The following is a 17,500-nucleotide window of genomic DNA, read 5'->3' as shown; positions in this document are numbered from 1 at the left end:
TATACATTATAATGCTAAAATAATCACATTAGTTGAATCAGATACTGTATGCATTATAATGCTAACAGGTAGAATCACATTAGTTGAATCAGATACTGTATGCATTATAATGCTAAAAGAATCACATTAGTTGAATCAGATACTGTATGCATTATAATGCTAACAGGTAGAATCACATTAGTTGAATCAGATACTGTATACATTATAATGCTAAAAGAATCACATTAGTTGAATCAGATACTGTATACATTATAATGCTAAAATAATCACATTAGTTGAATCAGATACTGTATACATTATAATACTAACAGTTAGAATCACATTAGTTGAATCAGATACTGTATATATTATAATGCTAAAAGAATCACATTAGTTGAATCAGATACTGTATGCATTATAATGCTAAAATAATCACATTAGTTGAATCAGATACTGTATACATTATAATGCTAAAAGAATCACATTAGTTGAATCAGATACTGTATACATTATAATGCTAAAATAATCACATTAGTTGAATCAGATACTGTATGCATTATAATGCTAACAGGTAGAATCACATTAGTTGAATCAGATACTGTATACATTATAATGCTAAAAGAATCACATTAGTTGAATCAGATACTGTATGCATTATAATGCTAACAGGTAGTATCACATTAGTTGAATCAGATACTGTATGCATTATAATGCTAAAAGAATCACATTAGTTGAATCAGATACTGTATGCATTATAATACTAACAGTTAGAATCACATTAGTTGAATCAGATACTGTATGCATTATAATGCTAACAGGTAGAATCACATTAGTTGAATCAGATACTGTATACATTATAATGCTAAAATAATCACATTAGTTGAATCAGATACTGTATGCATTATAATGCTAACAGGTAGAATCACATTAGTTGAATCAGATACTGTATGCATTATAATGCTAACATAATCACATTAGTTGAATCAGATACTGTATGCATTATAATGCTAAAATAATCACATTAGTTGAATCAGATACTGTATGCATTATAATGCTAACACGTAGTATCACATTAGTTGAATCAGATACTGTATACATTATAATGCTAACAGGTAGAATCACATTAGTTGAATCAGATACTGTTTACATTATAATGCTAAAAGAACCACATTAGTTGAATCAGATACTGTATGCATTATAATGCTAACAGGTAGAACCACATTAGTTGAATCAGATACTGTATACATTATAATGCTAAAAGAATCACATTAGTTGAATCAGATACTGTATGCATTATAATGCTAACAGGTAGTATCACATTAGTTGAATCAGATACTGTATGCATTATAATGCTAGCAGGTAGAACCACATTAGTTGAATCAGATACTGTATGCATTATAATGCTAAAAGAATCACATTAGTTGAATCAGATACTGTATGCATTATAATGCTAACAGGTAGTATCACATTAGTTGAATCAGATACTGTATGCATTATAATGCTAACAGGTAGAATCACATTAGTTGAATCAGATACTGTATGCATTATAATGCTAACAGGTAGAATCACATTAGTTGAATCAGATACTGTATACATTATAATGCTAAAATAATCACATTAGTTGAATCAGATACTGTATGCATTATAATGCTAACAGGTAGTATCACATTAGTTGAATCAGATACTGTATGCATTATAATGCTAGCAGGTAGAACCACATTAGTTGAATCAGATACTGTATGCATTATAATGCTAAAAGAATCACATTAGTTGAATCAGATACTGTATGCGTTATAATGTTAGAACCTATACTGCCACATTATAATAGTCAGGAATATTACAATAGTTCATGACTGGCTGTTAAACCAATTCAGATTTCTATAACTAATCGGGTCATAATATCTGTTTAAATATGAATACAGCAATCAAATATGAATGACAATATATGGTTAAATATGACTGTAATGAATAAATACATTATACTATGTGTTTAAACTATGCTACATTTATGAGACTGTCCATCTCCTTGACAGAAACTTCACCATCCGGTTCATGCCTATCCCCATCATCGATGCGTCTCAGGCTCTCAAAGCCAGCCCAGAGAAGACTGAGGACGCCCTGCTCAAGGTGAGTCAGGCTCTCAAAGCCAGCCCAGAGTAGACTGAGGACGCCCTGCTCAAGGTGAGTCAGGCTCTTAAAGCCAGCCCAGAGAAGACTGAGGACGCCCTGCTCAAGGTGAGTCAGGCTCTCAAAGCCAGCCCAGAGAAGACTGAGGACGCCCTGCTCAAGGTGAGTCAGGCTCTCAAAGCCAGCCCAGAGAAGACTGAGGACGCCCTGCTCAAGGTGAGTCAGGCTCTCAAAGCCAGCCCAGAGAAGACTGAGGACGCCCTGCTCAAGGTGAGTCAGGCTCTTAAAACCCAGAGAAGACTGAAGGTGAGTCAGGCTCGTAAAACCCAGAGAAGACTGAAGGTGAGTCAGGCTCTTAAAACCCAGAGAAGACTGAAGGTGAGTCAGGCTCTTAAAACCCAGAGAAGACTGAAGGTGAGTCAGGCTCTTAAAACCCAGAGAAGACTGAAGGTGAGTCAGGCTCTTAAAACCTCTGAGGACCTGGTTGAACCATGGTTGAACTATCAATCAATATCGTTATTTTTCCATTTGGGATTTATTGTGTAGTCTGGGTACAAAAACAATTCTAACATATATATTCACCTAACACACAAATACAATGAGTTACAACCATTTTGCTTCTTGGATATCATTGCTATGACAAATGGCTGACAGAGTAATGCTCTCTGCTCTCGTCAGATTGAGAACTACCTGTTCCGGAACCATGAGACTCGTCAATACCTCCAGGAGCAGGCCTACCGCCTCCAACAGGGGATCGTTACCACCACCACTCAACAGGTGACACACGCACAACAGTATTTAAAAATACAGTACCATCTAAATACAGCTGCAGAGGTAAAACCGGGGTCAGCAGCACAGGGGTCAGCAGCACAGGGGTCAGCGACACGTGGGTCAGCGACACGGGGGTCAGCAACACGGGGGGCGGGAACACGGGGGGCGGGAACACGGGGGTCAGCGACACGGGGATCAGCAACACGGGGGGTGGGAACACGGGGGTCAGCAACACGGGGGTCAGCAACACAGGGGTCAGCAACACGGGGGTCAGCAACACGGGGGTCAGCAACACAGGGGTCCTAGCTCGACTTGATTTAGTTGAGTTATTGAGCGTAGCATTGTGTTTAATCACCGCACTAACAGCCTGTAATCTCCCTCCTGTGAAACTGTGAAACCACTGGTTAACACTGAGGTCCCTCCTGTGAAACTGTCTCCCCTGACCACTGGTTAACACTGAGGTCCCTCCTGTGAAACTGTCTATCCTGACCACTGGTTAACACTGAGGTCCCTCCTGTGAAACTGTCTCCCCTGACCACTGGTTAACACTGAGGTCACTTGTGGGAGCAGGGGACAGGCTAACTGTTTTGATTGTGTGGCAGCAGCATGTTGTGGGGGTGCTTTGCTGCAGGAGGGACTGGTGCACTTCACAAAATAGATGGCATCATGAGGAAGGAAAATTATGTGGATATATTGAAGCAACATCTCTAGACATCAGTCAGGAAGTTAAAGCTTGGTCGCAAATGGGTCTTCCAAATGGACAATGACCCCAAGCAAACTTCCAAAGTTGTGGCAAAATGGCTTAAGGACAACAAAGTCAAGGTATTGGAGTGGCCATCACAAAGCCCTGACCTCACCCTATAGAACATTTGTGGGAAGAACTGAAAAAGCGTGTGCGAGCAAGGAGGCCTACAAACCTGACTCGGTTACTATGTGAGACACGATGCTTAGGCATTTAACGGTGAACATGAGACACGATTCTTAGTGATTCATTTCATGGTGAAGATGAGACACGATTCTTAGTGATTCATTTCATGGTGAAGATGAGACACGATTCTTAGTGATTCATTTCATGGTGAAGATGAGACACGATTCTTAGTGATTCATTTCATGGTGAAGATGAGACACGATTCTTAGTGATTCATTTCATGGTGAAGATGAGACACGATTCTTAGTGATTCATTTCATGGTGAAGATGAGACACAGTGCTTAGTGATTCATTTCATGGTGAAGATGAGACACAGTGCTTAGTGATTCATTTCATGGTTAAGATGAGACACGATTCTTAGTGATTCATTTCATGGTGAAGATGTGTGACGGTTTGTATTTCCTGTAATTTGAGAGGAGCGTAAAAGATTGTATTGGCATCTGAAGATGATTCAAGTTTCTCCTCAAGATACTCTGAAGTCCTGTCTACTATTCCTCTCAGATTGTCTTCCATCTTGAGTTAAGGGTTTCACTGCTAGACAGAACTGCTTTGTTCCTGTCTCACACTCTTCTTCTTCTTGTTGTTGTTCTTCAGATGATTGACAGGATCTGTGTGAAAGTCCAGGACCATCTCAACTCCCTGAGGAACTCAGAGACAGACGGGATCTCAGACGACGTCAAGACGGCTGAAAACCTGATGAAGGATGCCAGGAACTCCAAAACGGTGACTGGTCATTTAGTTAAGATCTAACCCATAATCCAACATTGAACATTCTGCACACTAAGATAGAATCCCCTAACAGTTTAAATGTTACAACCCCATTTCTAACCCTTTCCTCCTCTCCTCCTCCTGTCCTCTCCTCCTCCTCCTCCTCCTCCTGTCCTCTCCTCTTCCTGTCCTCTCCTCTTCCTGTCCTCTCCTCTTCCTGTCCTCTCCTCTTCCTGTCCTCTCCTCCTCCTGTCCTCTCCTCCTCCTGTCCTCTCCTCCTCCTCCTCCTCCTCCTGTCCTCTCCTCTTCCTGTCCTCTCCTCTTCCTGTCCTCTCCTCCTCCTGTCCTCTCCTCCTCCTCCTCCTCCTCCTGTCCTCTCCTCTTCCTGTCCTCTCCTCTTCCTGTCCTCTCCTCTTCCTGTCCTCTCCTCCTCCTGTCCTCTCCTCCTCCTCCTGTCCTCTCCTCCTCCTCCTGTCCTCTCCTCCTCCTCCTGTCCTCTCCTCTTCCTGTCCTCTCCTCCTCCTCCTGTCCTCTCCTCTTCCTGTCCTCTCCTCTTCCTGTCCTCTCCTCCTCCTGTCCTCTCCTCCTCCTCCTCCTCCTCCTGTCCTCTCCTCCTCCTGTCCTCTCCTCCTCCTGTCCTCTCCTCCTCCTCCTCCTCCTCCTGTCCTCTCCTCCTCCTCCTCCTGTCCTCTCCTCTTCCTCTCCTCCTCCTCCTCCTCTCCACCTCCTGTCCTCCTCTCCTCTGCCCTCCTCTCCTCCTCCTGTCCTCTCCTCCTCCTCCTCTCCCCTCCTGTCCTCCTCTCCTCCTCCTGTCCTCTCCTCCTGTCGTCTCCTCCTCTCCACCTCCTGTCCTGTCCTCTCCTGCTCCTGTCCTCTCCTCTTCCTGTCCTCTCCTCCTCCTCCTCCTGTCCTCTCCTCTTCCTGTTCTCTCCTCCTCTGCCCTCCTCTCCTCCTCCTCTCCTCCTCCTGTCCTCTCCTCCTCTCCACCTCCTGTCCTGTCCTCTCCTCCTGCTCTCTACTCTCCTCCCCCCAGCTGCTTCCTAACCTGTACCACCTGGGAGCAGCGTCCAGAGAAGAGGTCAACGGTCAGTCAGTAGGACCCATCCAGGAGAAACTGGAGTCCATGGCTGGAGAGGTGGCCAGGGTCATGGATGAACAGCTACAGGTAGGGGCCATGGTTTTAAACAGGCACAAAAAGTCAAGGAAGTAAATGTTTGAAGAGAACTGATGATGGTTGTTTTAAAAATGTTGATTAGGGGTCTCCCAAGTAGCGCAGCGGTCTAACACACTGCCTCGCAGAGCTAGAGGCGTCACTACAGACCCTGGTTCAGCGGTCTAACACACTGCCTCGCAGTGCTAGAGGCGTCACTACAGACCCGGGTTCAGCGGTCTAACACACTGCCTCGCAGAGCTAGAGGCGTCACTACAGACCCTGGTTCAGCGGTCTAACACACTGCCTCGCAGTGCTAGAGGCGTCACTACAGACCCGGGTTCAGTGGTCTAACACACTGCCTCGCAGTGCTAGAGGCGTCACTACAGACCCGGGTTCAGCGGTCTAACACACCGCCTCGCAGAGCTAGAGGCGTCACTACAGACCCTGGTTCAGCGGTCTAACACACTGCCTCGCAGAGCTAGAGGCGTCACTACAGACCCGGGTTCCATCCTGGGCTGTATCACAACCGGCCGTGATCGGGAGTCCCATAGTGCGGCACATGCGGCTAGCTTCCGGGTTAAGAGGGCGGGTGTTAAGAAGCATGGTTTGGCGGGTCATTAGAGGACGCATGACTCGACCTTCGCCTCCCGAGCCCGTTGGGGAGTCAGCGATGAGACCAGATCGACATTGGGGCGAACAAGGGGGTAAAATAAAAAACAATAAATGAGACTAGAATATGCTGCCACGATACTGCTCTGAACAGGTTCCATCTCCAGAAATGTGTATATTTCAAAAGAGCAGGGTTCTGACATCCTAAAAGACAGTTTGACAAGAGCGGATGTTATTGGTATGGGCAGCAGTATGTTCTTGGCAGGTAGGCAGACATCCTCGTCTCGTCTCTCTCTGCCCTCCAGACACCCCCCCCGAAGCTGGACTGTAATAAATATGCTCAGAACTCCCAGGCCTTAATGCTGTGGTGGTGGTTGTTGTCAGCAGAGGAGCTGTTTCCCTCAGCCTGTAATCAGAGCAGAGAGAAGGACTTCTGTGAGGGAGCCTGATACACACACACACACAGACACACACAGACACACACACAAACACACAAACACACATACTGTACAGACACAGACACGCACACTGACCACTGAAGTGGTCGTAACCTGAGGGTTAATGACATGTTGTTAATCTGGGTATCCATCCGAGAGGAGATTGGGCCATACTTTAATTATAGTGTTAATTCAGTGGTTTACTTCCTACCACGAGGCAGAGGAGATAACTGTTATGTCCCAATTGGTACCCTATTCACTATATATAGTGCACTACTTTTGACCAGGGCCATATGGGCCCTGCAGGACACTATACAGGGAATAGGGTGCCATACGGGCCCTAGTCAAAAGTAGTGCACCAAATAGGGAATAGGGTGTCATGTGGAACACAACAAACTAGTTTCCAGTTATCAGTAGGTCAGATGAATGGATCTGTGTTGGTGCTAGATGTTAGATTTCTCCTCCAGACAGAGAAGCTGTAATGGAACTAGGGGTTTATCAGACTGTGTTTATTACACTGGGAGTTGTAGACTTTCCTCCTTTTAAAACCATAACGCTTTAAGTACTAGCAACCATATCCACTAGCTACCACATCTACTAGCAACCATATCCACTAGCTACCACATCTACTAGCAACCATATCCACTAGCAACCATATCCACTAGCTACCATATCCACTAGCAACCATATCCACTAGCAACCATATCCACTAGCAACCATATCCACTAGCTACCATATTTACTAGCAACCATATACTAGCAACCATATCCACTAGCAACCATATCCACTAGCTACCATATCTACTAGCAACCATATCTACTAGCAACCATATCTACTAGCAACCATAATAACTAGCAACCACATCTACTAGCAACCACATCTACTAGCAACCATATCCACTAGCTACCATATCCACTAGCTACCATATCCACTAGCTACCATATCCACTAGCTACCATATCCACTAGCAACCATATCTACTAGCAACCATATCCACTAGCAACCATATCTACGAGCAACTATATCCACTACCAACCATATCCACTAGCAACCATATCTACTAGCAACCATATTTACTAGCAACCATATCTACTAGCAACCATATCCACGAGCAACCATATCCACTAGTTACCATATACTAGCAACCATATACACTAGCAACCATATCCACTAGTTACCATATCCACTAGCAACCATATTTTCTAGCAACCATATCCACTAGCAACCATATCTACTAGCAACCATATCCACTAGCAACCATATCCACCAGCAACCATATTTCACTAGCAACCATATCCACTAGCAACCATACACTAGCAACCATATCCACTAGCTACCATATACACTAGCTACCATATCCACTAGCAACCATATCCACTAGCTACCATATCCACTAGCAACCATATCCACTAGCAACCATATCCACTAGCAACCATATCCACTAGCAACCATATCTACTAGCAACCATATCTACTAGCAACCACATCTACTAGCAACCACATCTACTAGCAACCACATCCACTAGCTACCACGTCCACTAGCAACCATGTCCACTAGCAACCATATCCACTAGCAACCATACCTACTAGCAACCATATACACTAGCAACCATATATACTAGCAACCATATATACTAGCAACCACATCTACTAGCAACCACATCCACTAGCAACCATATCCACTAGTTACCATATATACTAGCAACCATATCCACTAGCTACCATATCCACTAGCAACCATATCCACTAGCAACCATATCCACTAGCAACCATATCTACTAGCAACCACATCTACTAGCAACCACATCTACTAGCAACCACATCCACTAGCAACCACGTCCACTAGCAACCACATTCACTAGCAACCATATCCACTAGCAACCATATCTACTAGCAACCATATCCACTAGCAACCATATCCACTAGCAACCAATCTACTAGCAACCACACACTAGCAACCATATCTACTAGCAACCATATCCACTAGCAACCATATCCACTAGTTACCATATACTAGCAACCATATACACTAGCAACCATATACACTAGTTACCATATCCACTAGCAACCATATTTTCTAGCAACCATATTTTCTAGCAACCATATCGACAAGCAACCTATATCCACTAGCAACCATATCCACTAGCAACCATATCCACTAGCAACCATATCCACTAGCAACCATATCCACCAGCAACCATATCCACTAGCAACCATACAATAGCAACCATATCCACTAGCTACCATATACTAGCTACCATATCCACTAGCAACCATATCCACCAGCAACCATATTCACTAGCAACCATATCCACTAGCAACCATACACTAGCAACCATATCCACTAGCAACCATATCTACTAGCAACCATATCCACTAGCTACCATATCCACTAGCCACCATATCCACTAGCTACCATATCCACTAGTTACCATATCCACTAGTTACCATAGCCACTAGCAACCATACACTAGCAACCATACACTAGCAACCATATCTACTAGCAACCATATACACTAGCAACCATATCCACTAGCAACCATATCCACTAACAACCATATCCACTAGCTACCATATATACTAGCTACCATATCCACTAGCTACCATATCCACTAGTTACCATATATACTAGCTACCATATCCACTAGCTACCATATCCACTAGCTACCATATCCACTAGCTACCATATATACTAGTTACCATATATACTAGCTACCATATCCACTAGCTACCATATCCACTAGCTACCATATTTACCAGCAACCATATCCACTAGCAACCATATCCTGACCTTAAGGGTGATCTAAAGATGTTGTAATCATTCTAGTGGTTGAGCTGTATGACATCATTTCAGAGATTTAAAAATATATCAAAACAACACACTACAAAAGACAATGTGTTTTGAATACTCAGTTGTTCCTGTCATAACCAGCACCTTGTTGTGTTATTTCACTAGTGGTGATCTGTCATAACCAGCACCTTGTTGTGTTATTTCACTAGTGGTGATCTGTCATAACCAGCACCTTGTTGTGTTATTTCACTAGTGGTGATCTGTCATAACCAGCACCTTGTTGTGTTATTTCACTAGTGGTGATCTGTCATAACCAGCACCTTGTTGTGTTATTTCACTAGTGGTGATCTGTCATAACCAGCACCTTGTTGTGTTATTTCACTAGTGGTGATCTGTCATAACCAGCACCTTGTTGTGTTATTTCACTAGTGGTGATCTGTCATAACCAGCACCTTGTTATGTTATTTCACTAGTGGTGATCTGTCATAACCAGCACCTTGTTGTGTTATTTCACTAGTGGTGATCTGTCATAACCAGCACCTTGTTGTGTAATTTCACTAGTGGTGATCTGTCATAACCAGCACCTTGTTGTGTTATTTCACTAGTGGTGATCTGTCATAACCAGCTCCTTGTTATGTTATTTCACTAGTGGTGATCTGTCATAACCAGCACCTTGTTGTGTTATTTCACTAGTGGTGATCTGTCATAACCAGCACCTTGTTGTGTTATTTCACTAGTGGTGATCTGTCATAACCAGCACCTTGTTGTGTTATTTCACTAGTGGTGATCTGTCATAACCAGCACCTTGTTGTGTAATTTCACTAGTGGTGATCTGTCATAACCAGCACCTTGTTGTGTAATTTCACTAGTGGTGATCTGTCATAACCAGCACCTTGTTGTGTTATTTCACTAGTGGTGATCTGTCATAACCAGCTCCTTGTTATGTTATTTCACTAGTGGTGATCTGTCATAACCAGCACCTTGTTGTGTTATTTCACTAGTGGTGATCTGTCATAACCAGCACCTTGTTGTGTTATTTCACTAGTGGTGATCTGTCATAACCAGCACCTTGTTGTGTAATTTCACTAGTGGTGATCTGTCATAACCAGCACCTTGTTGTGTTATTTCACTAGTGGTGATCTGTCATAACCAGCACCTTGTTATGTTATTTCACTAGTGGTGATCTGTCATAACCAGAACCTTGTTATGTTATTTCACTAGTGGTGGTGATGATGGCTCTGGTAATCTATTTGATCCCTGTCAGTCTGTGGTGGATGTAGAGATTAGGGAGCCTGATTGTGATGTATTTCCTCCATCAGAGTCTGTTGGAGTCCATGGTGGATGCTGCGGAGGGTCTCTGTCCCCATGTGATGAGGAAGACTAACCTTCGTCAGGACCTGATCAAAGCCAGCACTGCTAAGATGGTGGTCCCCCGTAGCTTCGTCAAGAACACCCTGCTGGAACAGTCTGGAGTCGACATCATCAACAAGATCAGGTGAGACTAGAGTTGATTGATGTGTATACAGTGAGGGAAAAAAGTATTTGATCCCCTGCTGATTTTGTACGTTTGCCCACTGACAAAGAAATGATCAGTCTATAATTTCCTCCTCTTTGTAGATCTTCTCCAAGTCATTAAGGTTTCGAGGCTGACATTTGGCAACTCGAACCTTCAGCTCCCTCCACAGATTTTCTATGAGATTAAGGTCTGGAGACTGGCTAGGCCACTCCAGGACCTTAATGTGCTTCTTCTTGAGCCACTCCTTTGTTTACCTTGGCCGTGTGTTTTGGGTCATTGTCATGCTGGAATACCCATCCACGACCCATTTTCAATGCCCTGGCTGAGGGAAGGAGGTTCTCACCCAAGATTTGACGGTACATGGCCCCGTCCATCGTCCCTTCGATGCGGTGAAGTTATCCTGTCCTCTTAGCAGAAAAACACCCCCAAAGCATAATGTTTCCACCTCCATGTTTGACAGTGGGGATGGTGTTCTTGGGGTCATAGGCAGCATTCCTCCTCCTCCAAACACGGCGAGTTGAGTTGATGCCAAAGAGCTCCATTTTGGTCTCATCTGACCACCACACTTTCACCCAGTTGTCCTCTGAATCATTCAGATGTTCATTGGCAAACTTCAGACGGCATGTATATGTGCTTTCTTGAGCAGGGGGACCTTGCGGGCGTTACAGGATTTCAGTCCTTCACGGCATAGTGTTATACCAATTGTTTTCTTGGTGACTATGGTCCCAGCTGCCTTGAAATCATTGACAAGATCCTCCCGTGTAGTTCTGGGCTGATTCCTCACCGCTCTCATGATCATTGCAACTCCACGAGGTGAGATCTTGCATGGAGCCCCAGGCCGAGGGAGATTGACAGTTCTTTTGTGTTTCTTCCATTTGCGAATAATCGCACAAACTGTTGTCACCTTCTCACTAAGCTGCTTGGCGATGGTCTTGTAGCCCATTCCAGCCTTGTGTAGGTCTACAATCTTGTCCCTGACATCCTTGGAGAGCTCTTTGGTCTTGGCCATGGTGGAGAGTTTGGAATCTGATTGATTGATTGCTTCTGTGGACAGGTTTCTTTTATACAGGTAACAGGCTGAGATTAGGAGCACTCCCTTTAAGAGTGTGCTCCTAATCTCAGCTCGTTACCTGTATAAAAGACATCTGGGAGCCAGAAATCTTTCTGATTGAGAGGGGGTCAAATACTTATTTCCCTCATTAAAATGCAAATCAATTTCTAACATTTTTAAGATGCATTTTTCTGGATTTTTTTGTTGTTATTCTGTCTCTCACTGTTCAAATAAACCTACCGTTAAAATTATAGACTGATCATTTCTTTGTCAGTGGGCAAACGTACAAAATCAGCAGGGGATCAAATACTTTTTTCCCTCACTGTATATGGCAAGACACTTTACTCCACACTAACGGTGTCCCAACTTTCTAACGTTGCTAAAATTCACCATTATTTTTGCTGTTGTCCTGAAATCACTAACCTCGATGTCCTTGTTGTCTTGGCTGAATGAACTAGGGCCTCTGGCTGACAAGCCTGAGTACATTGAGAAGCAGTATCCTGGTATTGTGTTATCTACAGAGATGACGTGTCTGTCTGTATCCTCTGTCACTGTCTGTGTTCTGCTCATAGCAGTGGCCCTGATTGTTAGAGCCCCACTTATTGGTCCTGTAGTTGGACAGTGTGCAGGTCTCTATCCTTCTAGTGTAGATTCACACTGTCATTTAGAACGCCACAGGGTTGTTCACAGCCTGCTGGTCTGATGGCCCACACAGCCTTGCCTCAGTGTTGACCCTGTGAAGTGGGAATGAATGAAGCATCTCTCCTTTTTCTTACTTCATCCCTCTGTTTCTCTCCTCTTCACCCCTCTGTGTCTCTCCTAGTGAGGTAAAGCTGAGCCTGGCTTCCTTCCTCTCAGACCGTATCGTAGATGAGATCCTAGAAGCCCTGTCTGGCTCTCAGCACACACTGGTGAGTCTTAATCATGCCTGGAGATACAGTGCAATCACTACTCATGGTAACCATGACAACACATCACTACTCATGGTAACCATGACAACACATCACTACTCATGGTAACCATGACAACACATCACGACTCATGATAACATGACAACACATCACTACTCATGATAACCATGACAACACATCACTACTCATGGTAACCATGACAACACATCACGACTCATGACAACACATCACTACTCTTGGTAACCATGACAACACATCACTACTCATGATAACACGACAACACATCACTACTCATGGTAACCATGACAACACATCGCTACTCATGGTAACCATGACAACACATCACTAGTCATGATAACATGAAAACACATCACTACTCATGGTAACCATGACAACACATCACTACTCATGACAACACATCACTACTCATGATAACATGACAACACATCACTACTCATAATAACCATGACAACACATCACTACTCATGATAACCATGACAACACATTACTACTCATGATAACCATGACAACACATTACTACTCATGATAACCATGACAACACATCACTACTCATGATAACCATGACAACACATTAGCTTGAATATTCAGTGAAATTCTAACATAGTAACAGTAATAGTGACTATAGTAACAGTAATAGTGAACATAGTAACAGTGACCATAGTAACAGTAATAGTGACTATAGTAACAGTAATAGTGACCATAGTAACAGTAATAGTGACCAAAGTAACAGTAATAGTGAACATAGTGACAGTAATAGTGACCGTAGTAACAGTGACCAAAGTAACAGTAATAGTGACTATAGTAACAGTAATAGTGACTATAGTAACAGTAATAGTGACTATAGTAACAGTAATAGTGACTATAGTAACAGTAATAGTGACTATAGTAACAGTAATAGTGACTATAGTAACAGTAACAGTGACCAAAGTAACAGTAATAGTGACTATAGTAACAGTAATAGTGACTATAGTAACAGTAATAGTGACTATAGTAACAGTAACAGTGACCAAAGTAACAGTAATAGTGACTATAGTAACAGTAATAGTGACTATAGTAACAGTAATAGTGACTATAGTAACAGTAATAGTGACTATAGTAACAGTAATAGTGACTATAGTAACAGTAACAGTGACCAAAGTAACAGTAACAGTGACCATAGTAACAGTAATAGTGACTATAGTAACAGTAATAGTGACTGTAGTAACAGTAATAGTGACTATAGTAACAGTAATAGTGACTATAGTAACAGTAATAGTGACTATAGTAACAGTAATAGTGACTATAGTAACAGTAACAGTGACCAAAGTAACAGTAATAGTGACTATAGTAACAGTAATAGTGACTATAGTAACAGTAACAGTGACCAAAGTAACAGTAATAGTGACTATAGTAACAGTAATAGTGACTATAGTAACAGTAATAGTGACCGTAGTAACAGTAATAGTGGACATAGTGACAGTAATAGTGACCGTAGTAACAGTAATAGTGAACATAGTGACAGTAATAGTGACCGTAGTAACAGTACCAGTGAACATAGTAACAGTGACCAAAGTAACAGTAATAGTGACTATAGTAACAGTAATAGTAGTGTGATATTCATTATGTCTTGCTCCCCCCTAGGCTGACCACCTGGTGAGGAAGGAGCATCCTCTGGTCCAGCAGGAGTCTGTGGACCTGGACGTACCCGAGGAGAGGGCTCCTAAACGGGCCACCACGGAGCTGAATGAGGCAGAAAGGCTGGAGGACCTGGAGACATGCATGGTACACTACACTACACGACCATATGTTTTGTGTGAGGGCCAGGATCCTGTTCATTCTGTTTCCTGTCATGGGTTCCCCACTCATTTGGGGTTCCAGACATGTCTAATCTCAGACTGAGTGTTACAGGGAGATGAGCTAACCTTGGCTCATGTCTGGTTATCGTCCTGAAAGGCCAAAATCCTTAGTCTACCATTAAGGTTAACTGGTTCTATCTAACTGTAATGAATTAGCAGGTCCTCATGCTGTGCCTACTGGCCATGGTTGGATAGGGAGGTTGATTCATTATGGTAGGATAGGGAGATTGATTCATTATGGTAGGATAAGGAGGTTGATTCATTATGGTAGGATAGGGAGGTTGATTCATTATGGTAAGATTGTAGGATAGGGAGGTTGATTCATTATGGTAAGATTGTAGGATAGGGAGCTGGATTCATTATGGTAGGATGGTAGGATAGGGAGGTTGATTCATTATGGTAGGATAGGGAGGTTGATTCATTATGGTAGGATAGGGAGGTTGATTCATTATGGTAAGATTGTAGGATAGGGAGCTGGATTTATTATGGTAGGATGGTAGGATAGGGAGGTTGATTCATTATGGTAGGATAGGGAGGTTGATTCATTATGGTAGGATGGTAGGATAGGGAGGTTGATTCATTATGGTAGGATAGGGAGGTGGATTAATTATGGTAGGATAGGGAGGTTGATTCATTATGGTAAGATGGTAGGATAGGGAGGTTGATTCATTATGGTAGGATGGTAAGATAGGGAAGTTGATTCATTATGGTAGGATAGGGAGGTTGATTCATTATGGTAAGATGGTAGGATAGGGAGGTTGATTCATTATGGTAGGATGGTAAGATAGGGAGGTTGATTCATTATGGTAGGATGGTAAAATAGGGAGGTTGATTCATTATAGTAGGATAGGGAGGTTGATTCATTATGGTAGGATGGTAGGATAGGGGGGTTATTTTCATGATGGTAGGATAGGGAGTTTGATTCATTATGGTAAGATGGTAGAATATGGAGGTTGATTCATTATGGTACGATGGTAAGACAGGGAGATTGATTCATTATGGTAGCATGGTAAGATAGGGAGGTTGATTCATTGTGGTAAGATAGGGAGGTTGATTCATTATGGTAGCATGGTAAGATAGGGAGGTTAATTCATTATGGTAGGATAGGGAGGTTGATTCATTATGCTAAAATGGTAAAATAGGGAGGTTCATTTATTATGGTAGGATAGGGAGGTTGATTCATTATGGTAGGATGGTAAGATCGGGAGGTTGATTCATTATGGTAAGATGGTAAAATAGGGAGGTTAATTCATTATGGTAGGATAGGGAGGTTGATTCATTATGGTAGGATGGTAGAATAGAGAGGTTGATTCATTATGGAAGGATGGTAAGATAGGGAGGTTAATTTATTATGGTAGGATAGGTAGGATAAAGAGGTTGATTCATTATGGTAGGATGGTTCTAAGGGATTCATCCTATTGTCTTATTGGCTACTGCTTGGTGTGTCTGCTGTTGTTTACACAGCTATTAAAGAGATGGGGCTGGATTACACAGCCATTAAAGAGATGGGGTTGGATTACACAGCCATTAAATAGATGGGGCTGGATTACACAGCCATTAAAGAGATGGGGCTGGATTACACAGCCATTAAAGAGATGGGGCTGGATTACACAGCCATTAAAGAGATGGGGTTGGATTACGCAGCCATTAAAGAGATGGGGTTGGATTACACAGCCATTAAAGAGATGGGGCTGGATTACACAGCCATTAAAGAGATGGGGCTGGATTACACAGCCATTAAAGAGATGGGGTTGGATTACGCAGCCATTAAAGAGATGGGGTTGGATTACGCAGCCATTAAAGAGATGGGGTTGGATTACACAGCCATTAAAGAGATGGGGCTGGATTACACAGCCATTAACTTCTCTAGGGCCAGTGGGACGAAATCGTCCCACCTACTCAACAGCCAGTTGAATCCCGTGGCGCGTTATTCAAATACCTTAGAAATTGATTATTTGGGACCAAACCAACATTTGTTATTGAAGTAGAAGTCCTGGGAGTGCATTCTGACGAAGAACAGCAAAGGTAATACAATTTTTCTTATAGTAAATCTGACTTTGGTGAGTGCTAAACTTGCTGGGTGTCTAAATAGCTAGCCCTGTGATGCCGGGCTATCTACTCAGAATATTGCAAAATGTGCTTTCACCGAAAAGCTATTTTAAAATCAGACATAGCGAGTGCATATAGGAGTTCTGTATCTATAATTCTTAAAATTATTGTTATGTTTTTTGTGAACGTTTATCGTGAGTAATTTAGTAAATTCACCGGAAGTGTTCGGTGGGAATGCTAGTCACATGCTAGTCACATGCTAATGTAAAAAGCTGTTTTTTGATATAAATATGAACTTGATTGAGCAAAACATGCATGTATTGTATAACATAATGTCCTAGGGTTGTCATCTGATGAAGATCATCAAAGGTTAGTGCTGCATTTAGCTGTGGTTTGGGTTTATGTGACATTATATGCTAGTTTGAAAAATGGGTGTCTGATTATTTCTGGCTGGGTACTCTGCTGACATAATCTAATGTTTTGCTTTCGTTGTAAAGCCTTTTTGAAATCGGACAGTGTGGTTAGATTAACGAGAGTCTTGGCTTTAAAATGGTGTAAAATAGTCATATGTTTGAGAAATTGAAGTAATAGCATTTCTAAGGTATTTGAATATCGC

At 42.6% G+C, this 17,500-nt stretch overlaps 1 protein-coding gene across 5 annotated transcripts in view; it reads left to right on the top strand.

The window, feature by feature from the left end:
• Positions 1–17,500, top strand: part of LOC106572945 (F-actin-uncapping protein LRRC16A) — a 307,628-nt gene that overhangs the window by 240,645 nt on the left and 49,483 nt on the right. For all 5 annotated transcript variants that reach the window (XM_045696617.1, XM_045696616.1, XM_045696613.1 and 2 more), the window contains 7 exons: positions 2,013–2,106; positions 2,785–2,883; positions 4,400–4,528; positions 5,547–5,678; positions 10,821–10,996; positions 12,892–12,979; positions 14,621–14,761. In XM_045696617.1, coding sequence (XP_045552573.1) covers positions 2,013–2,106; positions 2,785–2,883; positions 4,400–4,528; positions 5,547–5,678; positions 10,821–10,996; positions 12,892–12,979; positions 14,621–14,761 — 859 coding nt within the window. The remainder of the gene's footprint in view (positions 1–2,012; positions 2,107–2,784; positions 2,884–4,399; positions 4,529–5,546; positions 5,679–10,820; positions 10,997–12,891; positions 12,980–14,620; positions 14,762–17,500) is intronic.

The sequence above is a fragment of the Salmo salar genome, chromosome ssa02 (assembly GCF_905237065.1).
Source record: "Salmo salar chromosome ssa02, Ssal_v3.1, whole genome shotgun sequence".
In the NCBI taxonomy this organism is placed as follows: Eukaryota; Metazoa; Chordata; class Actinopteri; order Salmoniformes; family Salmonidae; genus Salmo; species Salmo salar.
The sequence above is the reverse complement of the archived record's forward strand: the minus strand, read 5'-3'. Positions and strand labels throughout refer to the sequence as shown.